Source organism: Gasterosteus aculeatus, chromosome 5 (genome assembly GCF_964276395.1).
Source record: "Gasterosteus aculeatus chromosome 5, fGasAcu3.hap1.1, whole genome shotgun sequence".
NCBI classification, from domain to species: domain Eukaryota; kingdom Metazoa; phylum Chordata; class Actinopteri; order Perciformes; family Gasterosteidae; genus Gasterosteus; species Gasterosteus aculeatus.
This window is the reverse complement of record NC_135692.1, coordinates 15,802,377-15,815,848: the sequence shown is the minus strand read 5'-3', so window position 1 is coordinate 15,815,848 and position 13,472 is coordinate 15,802,377. Positions and strand designations below refer to the sequence as shown.

At 44.5% G+C, this 13,472-nt stretch overlaps 1 protein-coding gene across 1 annotated transcript; it reads right to left on the bottom strand.

Annotated features, from left to right (window-relative positions):
• Positions 1-2,701: 2,701 nt before the first annotated feature.
• On the bottom strand, positions 2,702-12,948 carry kcnj12a (potassium inwardly rectifying channel subfamily J member 12a). Its single transcript, XM_040177370.2, has 2 exons — positions 12,331-12,948; positions 2,702-7,395 (listed from the first exon to the last, which is right to left on the bottom strand). Exon 2 carries the CDS (start codon positions 7,256-7,258, stop codon positions 5,957-5,959), a length of 1,302 nt encoding a protein of 433 aa, XP_040033304.1. The 5' UTR covers positions 7,259-7,395; positions 12,331-12,948; the 3' UTR covers positions 2,702-5,956.
• Between the last annotated feature and the right edge of the window lie 524 nt (positions 12,949-13,472).

Sequence of the window (13,472 nt, the reverse complement as noted above, 5' to 3'; positions counted from 1 at the left end):
TCCCAGACACTTGTGATGTGTTTGGCACAACGCAAAGTCGCCATCTCTTTATGGAAGTTCATTTATCCATCAGTATGGACCATCAATTAATCTCCTCTTACAGAACCATGTGTTACGCATGTTTATTTTAAACTATTAAAGATGTCACATTTGAAAGTTTAGCACACATCTCCTGCGTACATAAAGATATAACACTGGAGTTTTTTATCTGATTGTATTATATGCTTTTGGTGACCTCTAAGTGATATTTCAATAGTACATAGATTGTGTAAGATATAATTACATGATATTTGATTCAAACTGAAGTAGATTCAGGTTTTTGCTCTAATTTTAACATTGCAGGATGAGCTTATTTATGAATTCCTGTGCAGTAGATCATATTTTCCAAGCAGAAAAGGTGTCCTTATGATAATCAAGTCCTCCAGTACGCATCTTTGATTGAGTCATAGTATCGCAGGATTTAACTTTAGGCCGTGAATTGTAGCCAGAGAGCCACATGCGGCTTGACACGGAAGAGCTTTATTTAGCCCCTTCAACATGATTTCCCCTCATTTGACTGTCGTCAAGAGTTCAGGCCACAGGGAGTTTGCTCCAGTATTAATTATAACTATGGGCTATATGGGCCGGCTGGCTGGCAGCCTGTCGAGTCTACGTGCTGCCTCCTTTCATACTTTCATACTCCTTCAACTGTCTCCCAAAGTCTTCTGTACGTGTGAAGCCTTTTGTTTTACATCATGCTGATGAAAGTGTGAGTCAGGGCCCCAGCTGGCCTAGTCAACTGTTCCCTGGGGGTCACAGGGGGGGGGCATTCCCCAGGGATCCTCTGTCTCAACTTGCGGTTACGTAATTTAGACAAAATATCCGTCTGTTAAAATTTGGGTCTGGTTGGTTCCTGACCTGCACACTACTTTTATTTCTTGCCAAAATAAGAGACTGCAGATTGCAAGCGATCACCCTCTCTGCAGAGCGGATGACACGCTGCAGCCTGCCCTCGTCCTTGGCTGTGGCTGCAGCGTACCAGACGGTGATTGAGGAGCAGAGGATGGACTCCATGATGGCCGTGTAGAAGTGGACCATCATCGTCTTTGGCAGGTTGAATTTCTTCAGCTGCCTCAGGGGAAACAACCTCTGCTGAGCCTTCTTGGTGATGGAGCTGATGTTCAGCTCCCACTTGAGGTCCTGGGTGATGATGGAGCCCAGGAAACGGAAGGAATCCACGGTGACGGGGGAGTCACACAGGGTGATGGGGGAAGGTGGGGCTCTGTTCCTCCTGAAATCCACAACCATCTCCACTGTCTTTAGAGCGTTGAGCTCCAGGTTGTTCTGGCTGCACCACGACACCAGATGGTCAGACTCCCACCTGTAGGCGGACTACAGGTGGTGTCATCCACAAACTTCAGGAGCTTGACGGACTGGTGACTGGAGGTGTAGCTGTTGGTGTACAGGGAGAAGAGCAGAGGGGAAAGAACGCAGGCTTGGGGAGAACCGGTGCTGATGGACCGAGAGGCTGAGACATGTATCCCCAGCTTCACGTGCTGCTTCTTGTCAGATAACCAACAATACTACCTGCACTCATAGATCGCCTGTCCCAATAAACCACGCATCCCTTCTGAATGAAATGTTCTTTAAGATTCAACAGCAGCCCACAGTTTTTCCAGACATGCCCTTAATTGTCCAGGACCTCGTGGCATCTCAGGCTGCTTTGACGGTACACCGACTTGACATCAGAGCAATCAGAAGAAGGCTCACTTTCCGGGTGAAGTCAAATTCCCAGAGTCCCAGAGAATGTGACACTAATGAAAAGTCGAATGAAAATTCCCTTCTGCATTTGGCACTGATTAACACGGCCCAACACTAATGCTGAGAGCTTCCCTGGGTGTCACTTTATGTGTGTGACACCCGGCCACAAAAAGCCTAATACACACTGGCCGTGCCGGCAAAGGCTTCCAGCATCGCTTCTATGATCCCCGTGTCAGTCGGTGCCGAGATGCCTGAGCTCAGCACTACCGGCGGCCAGCGTTTTAATCCCACATCTGTCGCTCGCTGGCTGATTTAAACAGCCCCCACCTGAATTATTTAGAAAGAACTGACGGCCACAGATCCCGTGCAAAGGATTACTCATCACCGATGACGTCGTCTTAGGAGCACGCGCGGATACCTCGTTCCTTTCCTCTTCTGTCAGGTTGTCGCATGCCAACGCTTTGTCTGACTGTAACTACAGCATGAATCCCTGCGCTTCATAATTAGACGATCAGAGAGTACTGATTGCAGCATGGAGACGGAAACACAAAGGGCAAAGGAGGTCAGCTGGATGGGCGAAAAAAGTACACTGTTTTGTTTTAGCCATATGCGGTATATTGGGAAAACAAGTGTTCCGAGCCTCAGATGACGGCTGGGAGCATATTCATCAACCCAAAGGATGCTTGAACGCAGAGTTAACGATGGGTGTCCTCCACATGAAACCAGAACCTGCGTAATAATGCAGGACCTGTTGGAGATACGACTCTTTGACAGTGGAGGCGTTAAACACACGAGAAGTGAGACATTGATCTGACAAAGTCCGCTGCAGGCCACTCGTCCACTTCAGTGTCTTTTTTGGTTGTTTGTCGCAGTGATCCCCCAATTAAGATGATATTGCATTTCAATGCAGCCCGGGACTGGTGGACCACTCACCAGACAAAAAAAAAAGAGGAAAACAACCTTTTTTCACAGTTAGTTTTTAATTTAATAATTTAAATGACTTTGAGTTAAAATCAAAAGCCCAGTAGACAATTTGCTGGACATAGGAAGACTTCTACAGAGGTCAAAAGCTTTTTTCCAATCATCCCTTTAAGAGAAATACCTGTTAAATCATGAGGATCTGTGCTGAAATGAAACAACAGACATCAAATCATTGAAAAGTGAGACAAGAATCATATTTTTGCCTCTAATAAGTGATTTCATTGTAGTAAAACAGATAAATATTGATTGCCGTATTCTATCAAAAAGAACTTTGTATAAAAATAAGCGGGTTGTTAAGCCTCCTGCTTCCCTATTATACTTTAATATTACTTTTCTTTTTACACTATAAATCTTTATGTTTAGCTGAAACTATTGTGTGTGCTTCTTTTTTAACGGCCCAGGTGAGCATCAACAAAGCTGAAACAATCTGCAAAAAAAATCATTGAGTAGAAATGCTTCACCCTTTATTTGCCAGTGAGTTGGTGCAGAGGCTTCACACATCCGTGTATAGAACCTTCCCAGAAGGTAATAAGCAATAAATATTTTGGGCCGGGTAAAGAACGCTTCACTTATTTGCCAAAAAATGCTCTGTATATTTGACTACATCCCACATAGTTCTAAAAAGCAACATGTAACCTAGAAATATCATACACTGAGTCAAAAGACTATTAGGAAAATATTAGTCATTGTGACCAACATAACGACCATTTTATGGTTCTCTTCTATGTGCTCGTGTTGTACGTTTCCACCATATCCTGTAGGCTTCTTTCTTAACACGCGTGTAATCTCTTATGAATGAAATGTAACTAAAATGCACCCACAGGGACACAACGTCCGCCTTTTAGTGAGGTAATGGATCACCTGGACTTGATTAACAGTATGTTGTGGTACAAATATTAACATGTTTAGGTCTGAGTGTGACATTCTAACTATGTATCTAAAACAAGAGATATTTTTTAACGCTATTGTTCATGCCAAAAGAAAAAGTGATCATGCATTGTCTCTTACACTGCTAGATTGAATCTGTAACCACAACTTAACCTATTTACTTTATTTGGTTTAACGCTTAGTCAAACAGGGATTTTGTTTAATTGTGGTTGTTTTTTAGGAATAACATGAATTTCATTTGCAAACCTTTTTTTCGAGTATGATTATCTATTTTTCAAGATCCGTTAAACAATTCTTTGGAAGATTAAGTCGGGAACAATCACTTCAAAACATAAGTCTGAGCTACAGTCATTACTTTGGTATGATATCTGAGAACTCACAAGCATACAAGTACAATAAACCAAGGAACTTCGGGTCATTCTCCTCGCACGGGCCTTTCTCTCGTAATCTCTGGATCCAGAATTATAAATATGCATGTTCAGTGCAAGAGAATCATTAAGGATAAGCCGACTAAAATGAATTCAGAAAGATGTGCTTTAGTTGTTATTGCTTCCATCCGACCTTGGTCCTGTGTATTGACTCATTGCATTAGTCTATTGCTAAATATGCATTTGCAACATGTGATGTTTATAAGAAGGAGTCAACACAAGGAGCTATTTTCTCTTCCTTCTGCTGCTGCTGTAAATCTGTTCACACAGCAGAGGGGGGGGATAGCAGGTTTTTAGTCTTACACACAATTCATTTTTGTTGTAAAAGCATACATTTGTCATATAAGTATTATCTATAAACTAGGACTAGTTTCAAACAGAGGCTGACTCTTTTATTATTAACATAAAGAACAGTTTGTTCACCCACTTATGATGCAAAATGAAGGAGAGCCGTGGGGCCGGCTACTGTGAATTGGGGCGTTTGGTCTCATTTCTTGGTTCTCTTTCTTCTTGCTGTGAACGTTGTAAAAGTTTAACGATAAATACAATTTTGACTTTCAGTTCAATTCAATTAAAATAGACGAATGATTGAGTGATAAACGCAACGGCTACTTTTAGAAATTCAATCTATACATTTGAGTCTCTTCTTCACGCTGAGCACTGAGGATTAATAAAAGCAATGTCGTGACATGGTTTACTCAAACAGAAATAGGATTTTCTCCCCTGATACTTTTAACAATATGCATAGATTTATTTTTAAAACGACAAAAACATTAAGTTTCAACAATTCAGGCCAGTTCTGTTACAGTCTGAATTGGAAAAACCTGTTGCTGACTGTCACTATAAAGGTTTGATTTGAACTTTTTAAGGTGCATCTCTTTCTCTCTACAAATTGCTGCTATTTACTATTGTTATTTATTTAATTGAAACGTGGGTATTGCAACCTGTATCCTCCAGACATGGTCATTGAAAGAACTCCAAAACAGTTGTCCTCCATTTGTGCTTTAGTTTTGTTTTACCTGACTACTCCTCAATCTTTCCACATGACTCAACATGTGTTGGCCATTTAAGATGTTTGTTTTTAAAAATACGGTCAAAATAGGAGGCATGAAGTGATTATAATCAGAGTGAAGCTTCATTCAATTGCATACATCCTTATGTTCTTCATGGGTCCATCAATTTAGCCTACAATGGTAGGTTTGGGATCACACCAATACATGAATGGAAGTGCTGAATTGTTCTCATGGCTCACTGTCCGATGTTTAATCTCGACTCATTGCGTTTTAAATGTGTCAGTGAACGCAGGTCCGGTGCGTTGCAGCAATGCGAGGGGAGCTCAAGCGAGGCCTTGTCACTCCTTCGGGCCCAAAGATTGAAGTTGAAATAACAACATCTGTTCTTTTGCGGGGAGGAAACTGATACTGCACACAAAACATAACTTACCTAAGCAATGTATTTACACCTACACTTTGATTATAAGGTTCTGTCATAGGCTTTGATGCACTATCGTTGAACACTCTTAACTCAAAATGAGCACGTGAAAAAAGATTCAAGTTTCCGTTCAGGAAAAAGGTCTTTCCTTTGCCTTTTCCTTGATTGTACACATTCCTTACCACAATTTTCTAAGTTGTGTACTCTTGCTTCCCCCCAGTTCTTCCACTCCATCTTACTGTTCCCCAGCAGTCAACGTTTCCTATGGCACTTTGCATTGTTCAGCATTTCACACTTGGATACAGCTATTGAAAGTTGATCCAGGGTCAATGGTTCGAGGTCATATTTCCGACTCTCGACAATATGACCTTTTATCCACCGCCCGAAAGTTGATCCAGGGTCAATGGTTCGAGGTCATATTTCCGACTCTCGACAATATGACCTTTTATCCACCGCCCGAAAGTTGATCCAGGGTCAATGGTTCGAGGTCATATTTCCGACTCTCGACGATATGACCTTTGATCCACCGCCCTTGGTGCCTGTAAGCGCTCAAACTCATGTCGGCTGTTCCTGTCTGGACTGAGGTTCGCCAGGACCCTGCTACCACCGCCTACGTCCTCCTCGCCATCATCGCGACTGAGGAAGGCCAGCTCATTTTCGTAGCAGAAAGCGTTAGAGCTTGGGACTAAGTACTTGTTCTCAACCATGTCCTTGGCACTGCAGCGGGGGGTGGACGGCACCTCGTAGGTTTTGTGAAAGTGAGAATAATCCACCTTGTACAGGTTCTTCTCCTCGAACAAGACCGGCTCGAAACGGTGACCCCAAAGGACCTCAGAGGCCAAGTAGGAGCTGCGAGCTTGAGTGGTCATGGCGGTCGCTTCAACCATCCCCTCCAAGATGACGACGATCTCAAAGTCTGCTGTCTCCAGATCCTGTTTTCCGATCCCAAACAGGGGGCTCTGCACATCTATCTCATGGAGAATGGTGATGGGCGAAACCAAGAAGATCCTGTCCAGACCTTTGTCGAAGCCCACATTAATGTCTATCTGGTCTAGTGGGATGTATTCCCCCTCGTCGGTGATCCGAGGTTTGATGAGCTGTGCCCTCACGTGGGCCTCTACGATGTGGCTCTTGCGCAGGTTCCCCACCCGCCACATTAAGCACAGCTTTCCATCCCGCATGGCAATGACAGCATTGTGGCTGAACAACAGCGTTTGTGCTCGCTTCTTAGGCCTCGCCATCTTGGCCATGATGGCGCCAATCATAAAGCAGTCAATGATGCATCCCACTATGGACTGGAAGACCACCATGAAGACAGCCACCGGGCACTCTTCAGTCACACAGCGATAGCCGTAACCTATGGTCGACTGTGTCTCAATGGAGAATAGAAACGCCGCCACAAATCCGTTGACCTGGAGGACGCAAGGAGTGAAGTTATCGTCTCCGGCGGGGTTATCCAGATCTCCATGCAGCAAAGCGATGAGCCAAAAGGCCAAGCCGAAGAGCAGCCAGGAGATAACGAACACAAGGGTGAAGACCAACAGCATCCACCGCCACCGAATATCCACACACGTCGTGAAGATGTCGGCCATGTAGCGCTGCGACTTGTCCTCCATGTTGGAAAACTGCACGTTGCACTGGCCGTTCTTTTTGACGAAGCGGTTGCGGCACTTGCGGCGCGTGTGGATCTTGCCATTGCCAAAGCCGTTCATACCATGCATGGTAGTGAGGCGGAGGCCCTCTTCCTCAGACGACACAATGCTGTAGCGGTTGATCCTGCCCACGCTCATGCTCCGGCTGCGAGGTCCGTATGGAGGTGCGGGCCCGGAGCTGTCGAGGCCCCTCACAGCGTGATCACTGGCTGAGTTGCATTTTAGGGAGTCGTGGACAGCGAGCTGGTTGGTTGTCGCGAGCGCTCATCCAATCCCTGTTGAGAATGTCAGGAGAGGGGAACAACGTGAGCATCTTTTCTGTGACATAACAATTCACACCAAACACGAGTATGAAATCACATTCACACGCTGTCATACAATCTGTCAGCGGCTGAGCTGCATCTGAAACTTACATATTACTCATAGAGTGCTGATGGCCCATAAAGAATGACTATTTATAGATAATTTCAATGTGAGTTATTTTCATTAAAAAAAAAAAAAAAATTCAAGAACATCCTCCCAAAAACATTTTTATTAAAAAAAATTCTAAATCACAATCATCTAGATTTACTTGATTTTAGATTATTTATTTGATTCAGAATATATTTTTTTCAATTTTAAGGTCTATTTAATGTAATATGTTTATTAATTATGATTATAGTTTTCCTCTTAACTCCCGGTGCAAAATCTGATGTTTAATAAGACAAGAAAAGTCTTAAGGGTGACAGTAAGAATTGTTCTCGCTCTTCTCTGTAAAAGGTCTATGATGTCAGTATCTACAATACCCGTTATTTCAGTTAATTCACTCTCCTTCGCCTCGCCATCTTGTTCCCTTTAAACATCACGACTCAAAAATCCAATTGGTCCTCACTGAAGGGTCCTCGTGTCTTTGGATGTTGGCCGGCTAAATGAAGAGCTGGTCTCCACTTGTGTCACGTGGCTTTTCCTCTGCTTTTCTCTTTCAAATTAGACGGTTGGCAGCGGTAGTCACCTGCCAGATGTTTATTATTCCGGGATGAAAAAACCATCATGTGAGTCACTTCTTGCATCTGGTTAGGTGTTTTATGAAATCAGGGGGGGCTGTCATGTTTCAGGCCTGCCGGTGACGGGGAAGGCTATCACACGCTCGCTTGCAGCACGCTTGTATTTATAGATTACCAGCAGCACCACACATCACGTATTGAGTGTGGTCTTTGCCACTGTCCTTTCACGACAATACTTGTTTGTCCCGGCAGTAGACTGGGTTGTTTGTGGTTTAGTATTTGAACACGCTGCAGAGGGGGGGGGGGGCTGCATGTGCGCCACTGACTCCACGGTCATGCAATTCCAGATGCCGAGTACAGAGATGAGGGAGGACTATTTATTTGACCCCATTCTGTATAATTTGCGATATTATTAATCATTTATAGCACCGCATGGTACAAGTAGGCAGCAGATTTCTCCCTTGTGTGATGCCCTGTATCACCTATTCATTGTAATTACACAGTGGAGCTTTACAACACACTTGGTTGTGTATGTGTTCAAATGTTAGTCTGGGATGTGATGAATCTACAATAGACAGATGACCCGGCCCCTGCACTGGATGTTGACCCTCGGGGTCAAGGACTTCGGCCCCCGGGGGGGGCTGGACCGAAGCCCTTCTAGGTGCAGTCAGCTTTTATCGCCTGGCAACATCCGTTCTGTGTCTGCTGGCCTGATTTGGGCCCTGAAGACTTGACGGTTCAGTCATGTGCGATCCCAAATCCCGGGTGCACTGCCTTCTGCCGAGCACTCGCACTGATTCCATCCTCACTTCCACTCTTTCAGGTGGAAGTTCTCCTCATCTGGAGCCAAATGACCCTAAAGATTGTCCCGTTAGTAAAATATACTGTAGCTAAAGGTTCTATTTTTATACTTCCAACGGCTCTGTTTTCACACCACATCACACTACATTCCCCAAAGAGCACAGCTGTTGATGCTTAAAATAGTCAACCTCATCCGCTCACCTCTAATCTGTAAAAATGTCACCTAAACTTTATTATCAGGTGCGTATGTGCTGGTTGGCTCACCTGTGTAGAGGCAGGTGGGCCTGGATGTATTGCACAGTGACCACACTGCTCTATTATTGAGACGGGCACTGACACTAGTACATTAAACATCTCTGTCTCTGCAGGCATGACGTGCGCAGTCTCCACGTCTTACTGTACAAGGTCAGCTGTCCAGAGAATTGGTCAATCGCAAGTAAAAAGGCTTTTGGAGTCATTCGATGAGAAAGCCTTTGCTGTAGCTCCACATGTAGCTCTATGAGTCAGATTGTCCCCCTGAGAGCCTGTAACGATTGCCTGTACATGCCTGTTGACTATGAATTTATGGTAGTCTTCAGCGTGCCATTAGATCGAGTGACAGCTGAACAGCTAAATTAGCTTGAAGGTAAATCGTCTGTAGCCCTTTAGTCATATTAATCACAGTTTGGGAATACATTTAATTGAAAAGCTCGTTGTATAGATGAAAATATACAGCCGTTTAGTTCCGTTGTCATTGAACCGGTTACAGTAGTCACAATTATTAAATTCAAACAAAAGGGTTGCGGCCAAAATGGAAAACACCTGACAAAATGTTGTTTGTGAAAGTCACAGCAGATTCAGATGCTGTGTTTCGACTTGTGGTAGTGGATCAACCTTTTTGTTTGTTCAGGGGATCAAAGTTTAGGCCTTTAATAGCGCTCTGCCATGCAGATGTTGCACTAGAGGCTGCTGGGAATGATCGCTCAGCGGGGGGGGGGGCATTGGTGTTTATTGTTGCATTCATATTTTTGTGTGGCCTCGCTGTTCATACGCTGTTCAGGATACATCCACTCTTGATTCATAAGGCAGGACAGAGAAAGTGATTACCACAGCTAATAATTTCCTACGTGACCTCTTGTAACCTTGTCCTGTGCGTGTGTGTTCTCGGGGAGTTAAGTGGAGAGTCGAGGGGTGACGATAAGCTCGCCGCCAGCTGGGATCAATGGAATGAATAATTGGATGTGCAAAATAATTGAAGGGATTGGGAGGAACAATGTCGTGCAGCGGGATAGGCTACTTCATCTCAGGAGAAGCTCGCAGGAGACCGAGCTGAACCGCCGCGATGCCGGGCCCACCTCCCAGGGCCATTGTGAAGGAAGAGCCGGGGCTCATGTTTCCTTGTATTTTCCTATAGCTCGCCGAGCGGAACTCAACTCGTCTCGAGTAACCTTCGGGTATTTTCCTATAGAAATAAACGGCGCTTCACCGCGAGGGGACGGGCAGCGGCATGTCCGATAGACAGCGTGTTACACGAACAAGCGCGTAGCGCGTTGTTGTTGTTGTTGTCATTTTCAGACTTGACGCAATAATTGACACTGTGCCATTTTTGAAGGCTGTTCACGGTTCATCTGGTAGACGAGCAGGTGACAGCGGGAATCAGACCCAGGGCTGGGATGCCGTCTCAGGTTGAGAGAAGTAGCAGGGAGACGAGTCCATAAAGTACCGAGTCACCTTCTCACATTGTTTTAACAGCTGGTAAATTATATACAAGTAGAACAAGATCTGTGTTTTTCTCGCTAGCTGCACCTGTAGTTTTTTTTTTTTCTGCACTCAAACACCTGGTGTCCTTTGATCGATCATTCCCACATGCAAGCTTCTCCCTGGGCCTTTTTGATCCTCATTTGTGCAGCTTTTAATTACTTGTACCCGTTCACAAAGGCTCAATCGTCCATATTTAACCTAAACTCTGTAATTTTCCAATTTGAAGCAGCACCTGTTGGTTTGAGCTCACAAGCGTGGGTACATTATTCCTAACGCGGTACTGCCAGATACTCTACAGCGAGATGTACAAGACGTTATTGTCCGTGTGTTTGAAGAGATGTTGTGCCTTTATTGTGGATGTGTTATATTTTACAATTTCAGTTTGCTTGCTAAACAGCCTTTTTTTTTTGGATCATAAAAGTGATTCAAACTGAAGTACGCTGAGATGAAAAGCAAGGTGAGGTAATTGAGCTGTCAGGCTATTCCGCATAGATCTTTGTCCTCCTCGTCCTCTGTCTCTTTTGTAACGTCACATTAGAGATTTCTTCATACACTGATCAAAAAGTGCAGTACCCAAAACAACGCATTAATCCATTGATACCTGCTCACGTCGGTGTTATATTATCTCAAATGACATCTGTGGTCTGTTATCTGCTACAGCACTCTCCGGATAATTAGGTGCCCAGAAAGAGCTCGAGTGCAAACCGATGCATTTATATCACGAGTTGGGGATGAATTTGGCAGACGTGGTGCAGACATTCGTGTCGTTTTACGTCGACTGAATGTTTTGATTTGTGCACATCTGAAACAGATGAACGTTGTGTTTCAGACCAAATTAAATTGAATTGAAGTCATTAGTGGATTAAATCTAAAATGTGTTAGCAAATGCCACATATTAATATAAATCACACATTTGAAATTGCTTCTCTTAAATGGCTTATTTTGTATGATTTATGGTCATATTATTCTTTCTAGATGATAACAAACAGATTAATTTGGTGCCAATTTCATAAATGTCATAATTATTCATATTATTTTGGCCAATGCATTTTCTTTAGACTGAACAATGGATCTTTCCAGCAGGACTGTTGTCACACAATACAATCCTTTTACATCTGCTCACCCTCTCGCGTCTGACTGAACAAGCTCTGACGTCAGCGGAGACGAGGCGAATCCACCAGCAACGTATATACAAACTTCATTGCTAAATTCTGGATTAAAGTTTTGCCTAAACGACGGCTTTTAATGCTTGACGTCGTTCACCTACATTTCTATAAGTGTGCGTTTTTTTGGAAGCCTGTTGGCCTCGTCGGTCATTCCAAAATCTATGCTCAGGATCAAAGGTGATTAACCCAGTTTGAGGGTCTTGGTGATGAAGCAACATCATTTAATATTATAAACACATTGTGCTTATCCACGTGTAGCTTTATTCTGTGCAGTTGTGTAATTATTTGTTGTTTTGAAATGAATCTGCTTTAATGTCTGGTGCTTACCTTCACATCGAGATGAATAATCGTGGGATTCTTTTTAGCAATTATCACACATTTATATAAACCACAAGTTTGGTATTGGACGTGTCATTTCAACAAGGTGACTATGGACTCCTGCTCGAGAGCATAAAGCATAAACTCCAGAGACCCGGGACACCTGACCGATGTCCATCAGGCTGCAGGCTCCCTCTCTTACCTTTCTCTCTACCTGTCCTCCCCCCGGGCTGCAGAAGTAAACGGCGGTGTCTTCTCTCCCAGTGTCCCAGTTAACCAAACTGAGGCATTCTTTGCATCTGCCAGCGCAGCTGCTCCTTCTTTGTGTTACTCTAATACCGGAGAAACCCACTCCATCATCTTCAGCACAAGGCACAGACTCCGCTTGAATTTCTTCATCCTTGCTTGTCTTCTGTCGCTCTCTCTCTCTCTCGCTCTACCTCTCTCTCTTTTTTCAGGTGCTTTCGCAAGCGCAGATGAGACGCAGTTGAGACGCAGTTGCGACCGGACCGATTCACACCAGAACCTTCGAGACACTTTTTTGTTGTCTCGCTGGGCCGTTGCCTCCCGTACAGAACAGGTACGAAGCGTTCAGCGAGGATTATCCCAGTGAAAATTCAGGTTTTTGTATCTCCATCTTCTGGGGCAATTTGTCCAGCCGGTCCTCTGCTCCTCCTCCGTCCTCGGCAACATCAAGACTTTCCTTCACATGAAGCTGTTCAGTCCTCCGCGCTGCTTATTAACTGAACATCTCTCTTTATCAATCTTTTGCAATCTGATCTAGTTGGACTGCTGATCTCTCTCTCTCTTTCACACTCTCTCTCCCCCGTCTATTTCTTCGCTCCCTCCCTCCCTCCCTCCCTGCTCTCCGTCTCTCCCTCCCTCCAGTGGTGTCACAGAAGCTGCCATTTGCAGTCCTGCCTCCCTCCTCTCCTCTCTCTCTCGCCCTCTCTCTCGTTGTCTCCCTCCCTCCCACATCATGGCACTACCAGTTGACAGCAACTTGCTGCACAGACGTATCATTCAGAAAGCACAAGCAGACAATTCACCATTGTATTTGATCAGATGTTAATCAAAAGTAAAATCATAAAGAAGAGCAGCTTTCACAATGACTTCCCACATGAAACGATCAGCTGTCAGCTGCCTTTTTAGTCCGTACGGCTTTGCTTTCACTCCTTACATCATTTACCTCGCCGAGGTAAGAGGCAGAGACTCTGCAGCAACAGCTGACTGTTGCACGGCCGAGTGAAATATTCTCGTGTCCTGTCTAACTTGTGATAGTCTTCTGCAGCAGCGACGGCCTGCGTGTCGTGCAGTGCAGTCTGGACCAGCATGTAATGCCGT